This window comes from Gavialis gangeticus, unplaced genomic scaffold (assembly GCF_001723915.1).
Source record: "Gavialis gangeticus isolate Ggan-Ray unplaced genomic scaffold, GavGan_comp1, whole genome shotgun sequence".
Lineage (NCBI taxonomy): Eukaryota > Metazoa > Chordata > Crocodylia > Gavialidae > Gavialis > Gavialis gangeticus.
In genome coordinates, this window is record NW_017728993.1 from 64,705,022 (window position 1) to 64,711,150 (window position 6,129).

The 6,129-nt window shown below is 47.7% G+C and overlaps 1 protein-coding gene and 1 long non-coding RNA gene across 2 annotated transcripts in view; one reads left to right on the top strand and one right to left on the bottom strand.

Moving 5' to 3' along the window:
* The window catches only part of ADCY10 (adenylate cyclase 10, soluble), an 82,465-nt gene that overhangs the window by 14,941 nt on the left and 61,395 nt on the right, over positions 1-6,129 (top strand). The window contains exons 5-7 of the mRNA XM_019501880.1: positions 372-577; positions 2,324-2,417; positions 3,041-3,129. Coding sequence (XP_019357425.1) covers positions 372-577; positions 2,324-2,417; positions 3,041-3,129 — 389 coding nt within the window. The remainder of the gene's footprint in view (positions 1-371; positions 578-2,323; positions 2,418-3,040; positions 3,130-6,129) is intronic.
* LOC109287004 overlaps positions 2,661-6,129 on the bottom strand; it is a 15,122-nt gene continuing 11,653 nt past the window's right edge. The window contains exon 3 of the long non-coding RNA XR_002094735.1: positions 2,661-2,672. This is a non-coding gene — a long non-coding RNA (uncharacterized LOC109287004). The remainder of the gene's footprint in view (positions 2,673-6,129) is intronic.

Sequence of the window (6,129 nt, forward strand, 5' to 3'; positions counted from 1 at the left end):
CTGGACCTGATTGAAGACTGCACTTTGCAGGTCAGGCAGACTTCAGATTTGGGGTCTCCAGTGTAGATAATATTAATGGGAGAAGGTTTGCAACTCTACAATAAATGACACAAGGTGACAATTATATATGTTATGAGTATATAATCTCTCTCCCATACTGTTTAAATATTTGTAAAGCCACGTGCTAGAAAGACACTATCCTGCAATAAGTATCATATAGTATCAAGAACTGATTTAAGTTTTCCAGCCTGAGAGACACATTTTGGATGTCTAATTTGGCTTCCAAAACTAAATAGAGATGCCTATATTGCAAATCATAAAGTAAAAACATTTTACTTTACTCCTCAACAACCTTGTTTCTCTCTTACCAGGACTTTCTGCAGGCCATATCTCCAAAGTTGTTGTTGGAGACAACAAGCACCAGTATTTTCTGGTAATTGGCCGGGCAGTGGATGAAGTTCGTTTGGCTCAAAGCCTAGCGAATGCGAGTGAAGTTATTCTATCGCCAAATTGCTGGGAGCTCTGTGACCGGAACATGATTGAAATTGAAAGAATTAAAGATCAAAGAGCTGTTAAGGTGGGCACTAGGGACTACACAATGATGATTCTCATCCAGTAGGGTTATATAACACTGTTCTGTAGATTGGCATGTGTGTATTGGAGGACAATGTTTCTGCTTCTGTGCATATCTGGTATTAATGTGTGGGTCTGAGAGAGCAGCTGGGAGTACTCTGTTGCACAGCCACTGTACTGCAGAGGATAAGACAATCTACTGCTATTCAGGGATTTGCAGTGGAGCAGCCACTGGGAAACTTTTGGCCTTGCCGCACCAAGATTCTAGGCAGGAAGGAAGCACAGAACAAGAAATTCAAGTTTTTGCAGTGTTAGCCCTAAAGAGGGAGACTCTGGGACTACCCAGGTGTATTCCTTGCAATCTCTAGGCCCTGGAACCTTGGAAGAGGTGGGAAAACAGCAGAGGACGGAGGCACAGGGCAAGGGAAGCAGGAGCTTTCCAAGCAAGGTACAGAGAAGAGTTCTGACCCAAGGGATTTGCTAGCAGGAGGCAAGTGAGGGGGAAAGATTTTGTAGTCTAGAGTGGGTTTTCTAAATCTGGGGTATGTGTAGGGGTATACTGACCCTGAGATGGTTTGATGAGTGAGGGTTTAGAACTGAGGGTATGGTTTTGAACTGTGGAGGGTTAGTTGAGATGAAGGGTCTCAGTCTAGGGCCTGGGCATGTGTATGGGATGTGTTTCTAATCAGAAAGAGAGCTGAGTGTTCAGTGAGCATCTGAGCCAGGCTAGGGAGGAGCTGTGTTGGGAAGGCTGAAAAGTTGGTAAGTGGATGAGGGTGCGGGTGAATCTGGGTGGTGCACATTAGGGCTGTGTGAAATTTTGCTGGCCATTTCATTTCAACACTGTTCCGACTCATTTTGAGGTTGCAACAACAAAATCAAAGTGAAACAAAGGGTGTTGAAATAGCCTTGAAACAAAACGAGGCTAGTCAAAATGTTTTGAAAGTGGAAACATTTTGGCCATAGCACTGGACACGTCCAGCTGGGCTGACTTCCCATCCCCTGCACTAGATCACTCTGGCTGGGCTGACTTCCTGCCCCCAGCCCCATGGTCAGGTGAAACAGTGTCAAAACAGCCTCACTGTTTTGTCTTGAAATGAAATTCGATACAAAACACTGTTCCATCCAGACCTCAAAACTGACGTTGGAATGGAACAGTGCCGTTTTGCACAGCCCTAGTGCACGTATCTATGAAGGGAGACAAGAGATTTGGATTTTAGACAGGGGCTTGGAGAGAGCCCTAAAAGGGGTCACACAAAGGGATAAAAATGCTGTTGTATCTCATGTTGCTTCTTTTCTGCACTACATCCCAGGCAGTAGCATAACTGAGGGGGTGGAATCAGGGTATTAGCTCCAGGTGCTAAATAGCCATCAGTGCAACTGATGACTGTGTGCGAAGCAGCCAGCACTGCCCTGTGCACCATTATTGCCCAGGGGTTTGAAAGGATAATGAACTTCCTCCACAAAACTCTTCCCTTTGACCTTCAGCCCTTGCTAAAAACAACATCCCAGTTATTCTATTTGAAGCCCAGGCTGAAGAGCCATTTTGTTGTATTTGCTGCGTATATGGTCACTTGCTTTACTCCAGCCAAAAACTCCTTGCTGAGTACCACTCCCTTATTTTGCTGTATCACCACAAACTTGACAGGGAAGCTAAGGATGGAGATAACAGTGAAGGGTGGGAGTATTTTCTTAACTAACTCTAGTCTCATGTAAACTGACTTATCCTTTTAATTTTGCATATATTCAGGTTAGATACTTAAAGAACACTTTTCCAGTGGATTCGCTTGCCTTTAAGGAATATACACAGTACCTACAGCACTATCCTGATGCTAGGAATTTAGGTGAGTCCCTCTGTACTACTCCTGTGACCCCCAGGAAGATGGGATTTGTAAAAGATCACTTTGTATGACTTGCATGAAGGAGTTAGCAAGCTACTGTCCCTCTTATTCTGGCCTCCTGTACTTTCTGCCAGCAAAGCTCTGAGGCAGCAAGCTGCTTCTCACCTCCAGCTCTTCCTCCTTTCTGGTGGTTTCAAGCTGGCTACATAGTGGCAAAAGGGAATTTTGACAAGGGATGAGAAAAGATATTTTCCCCACCTTTTCTGGTAGCTGCTTGGAGACCCCTGGTTTCCAAGAAGAGACACTTCAGGGAAGCCCTTTGCAGGGCTTGTGAGTATTATGTGAGGGTGAGGAATGTTAGTGGAGCTGGAAGGAAGAGTTGGCTAGAATATCTCAGGCAGTGATTTTGGATTTTCAAGATTATAATAAAGTAGACAAAAATCCCAAGCCCCACCCTGACACTGTGCAGGTCCACTAAATTTCTATGCAGAAGCCTGCCTTACAGGACTAGCCAAAAGTCACACAACAGAATCTAGGAAGAAGCACTGATTTCTACACACCTTGGCTTGTGCTTCAGCCACAAGCTGTTCCTTCTCCAGTTCAAAATCGTGAATTTTCTTCCATAGGAATCCTTAGAAGAGTCTCTATGGTGGAGGGTAACAATGAACTGGAAAAATGCCTACGGAAATACGTGATGAGGAACATTCTGAAGAAGGTACTGTTGTAAATTAGAGGTGTACTGATACATTGGTTCCATATTGGATCAGCACTGATATAAGAAAAATTGAGAGTATCGGCAATCAGCTTTTTTTTGGCTGATGTGGCTGATAAATGCCCCATGCAGTGCAGCACGCAGGTGGCCAGGAGGACACCCCGGCAGCATGGAGAGCATTTGGATGTGGCTGGTAAGTCTGTTGTGGGGGAGGGGCAAAGGGGGGGCAGATTGAGGACCCCATGGTGAGGGAGGGAGCGGGGCAGGTGCAGATGCTGCACAGCCAGAGTGGGGCAAGGGACTGAGACGTGAGTGGCTTGTCCGGGGCATGTGGGGGGGATACGGCTCCCACTGTTGTGCATACCTTGGGAAGGCATAGGGAGCATGTGCCCCTGGATCTGCGTATGGGGTGAGGGCAGGCTGCTGCTGCAGGCTGGGGTCGGGGGCAGTGCTGGGCTCTTCCCAGTGGAGGGGTTGGGCTGGGTTACGCTCAGGCAGTGGTGGTACTGAGATGGGGGTGCTGCAGCCTCCCCAAATTTGCCATAGCCCCACCAACCCTCTCCCCCAGCACCGCTGCCTGCCCCAAGTGCAGCCCGGCCCAGCCCAGCCCCCCGCTGGGAAGAACCTGGTGCAGCCCCGAGCCCCCAGCAGCAGCCCTTCCTCATCCTGTGCACAGATCCAGGGACACTTGCTCCCCATGCCCTCACGGGGTGTGCACAGCGGTGGAAGCTGGCCCTCCCCCACACCCTGGACGAGCTGCTCATGGGTCTGTCCCATGCTCCACCCCAGCTGGGCAGTGCCTGTCCCTGCCCCAGCCCCATTCCCTCACCATTAGTTCTCCCTAAATTGAAATGGTGGAAACAGTGGACACCTATACATGTGACAGAGCTCTGCTCTGACGCCTGCTAATTAGCATGCATTGTAGCAGACTTGATTAATCGAGCCTGCTGCAAGTCTGCTGGAGTGAACATGTTATATGTATTTAGCGTCCCCACATTTCAAAATAGTGGCAAGCTCATCGAATGAGATTTAGTTAAAGTGCCCCCACCGCCATTTTGAAGCATGGGATACTGAATACATGTGACACTGGGCACTTTAACTAGAGCAGCTCTCTAATTAAAGTGTCCCCCCTCCCCACCACAGAGCACATGTATAGACATTCTCAATAATTTTAAAAGACAAACTAAAGGGTAAATGATCTGGAGGATCCTGCCTCTCCCACCTTCCAGAGACATCATGGTCTGACCTTTGAAAGGCAAAATAGCCATTTGTCACCCACCATCCTTTTGGTTTTGAGGTATTACACAGGAGTATATAAAGAAATTGAGGCCACCAACAGATGCTTAGTTAAAGGTGTGATGTGATGTGATCTGTGATCCCAACAATCATGCCTCCTGCCATGCTATGTGTGCATAGCAGAAAGTGTGATTTTGGGATCAGGAATCAGACCCCAATTGTGCCCTCCTTGCCAGTACAGGGGGAGCCCAGGATCATGATCTCAGCTCCATCTGCACTTGCAAAGGTGCCCAGCAATCAGCTGATTATTAGCTGGTTCCAGGGATGCAATGGGCTGGTTCAAGCCCCTGGAGCCAATTGCTGATCAGTGGCAGCATAGGGGCTTGCATGGGCTCCAGGGTGGTCCTCATGTTGCTACTGATCAGCAGTAAGTAGGGACATACTGGGGCCCATTCAAGCACCAGCAGTGTCCTCATGCTGCTACTAATCAGCTGATCAGCAGCAGGAAGGACCCACTTGGGCCCATTGGAGCCCTGGTACCATCTACTGTGGCACACATTCAATTTAAGGCCCCTGGAAACCAGCCACAAAATTGCTACAATTTTTTGTGTAGTAATTTTGTGGCTAGTTTTGTTTGTTCTTGCACCATTAATAGCCTAAATGTGTGGTAACAGGTAAATTGCAGCTCAAGTATAAGGTCTGCTAGGGGCTTGAGAGGCGTGTTTAGCTCAGGGGTGGCTCAGAAAATCTATAGCAACACACTAGATGTGGACTTTTGGAGGTGGGATGTGATTGATCTTAGTTTTCCAAATAAGTCTTTAGATACTTTGGCTTGTTGAAGAAACCCTCCTTACCTGGGTTCACCTGTCTCCAGTGTAACTTAATGGGGATTTTCCAATGATCTGTTAGAAACTTCTAGAATCATACAGTTTATGGGGAGACAGATGTTCTCACTTTGGGGATTACTTCAGATTGTGGTAAAAAGTTTATCATGCTAAATCTGAAGTGTGGTTTTCTTTAATGGGAAAGGGACTTTCTTTCTATGTCCACAGCTGATAGATCACATATACCCACAAGGAGTTAGCACAGGGATGGGCAATTATTGTGTGTGGAGGGCCACTTAACAAGTTTTGGCAAGCTGTTGAGGGCTGCAAGGGTAGCCCTGCCCCTTGACAGGCACCCCACCCCCTGGTCACCATCCTGGGACCGGAAGTCCCTTGCCCTAATCCCTGACCTTTGCCACCAGAAATCCCTCCCCTTGCCCCCAGAAGTACTGCATTTGGGAAGGGGGTTTGCCATCTTGGAACCAGAAAAAAAAACAATCTAAAAATCAAGCACTGACAATAACATATTTTATTTAAAAAAAATATTTTGTGTATGTTTGTGTGGTGTATATGGAGGTGATTCTATAATAACTCAAAATGAGGTCTTACTCTTGTATATTGCAGGAGAGTGTGGAGGGGCATGGGGGTGGGTATGGGGTTTGTGGGGAAGGCTGTATGGGGGGGTTGTGACGGCAGTTTTTGTGGGGATGTGTGTGTGGGTATGGGGTTTGTGTGGTGTGAAGGGGAGGGTGGTTGGGTGGGTGTGGGGTGGTGTGGGTGTGTGTGTGCACGTAGCAGTGAGTGAGGCTCCCCCCAGAGGTGTGCGGGTATGTGTTTTGTCTGTATGTGTGGGTGCAGGTAGGGGAGGTGTGAGAGACGGTGTGGGTGGCTGCAGTGTTTGTGGGGTGTGTGATTGTATGTGGGGGATGGTGTGGTTGTCGGA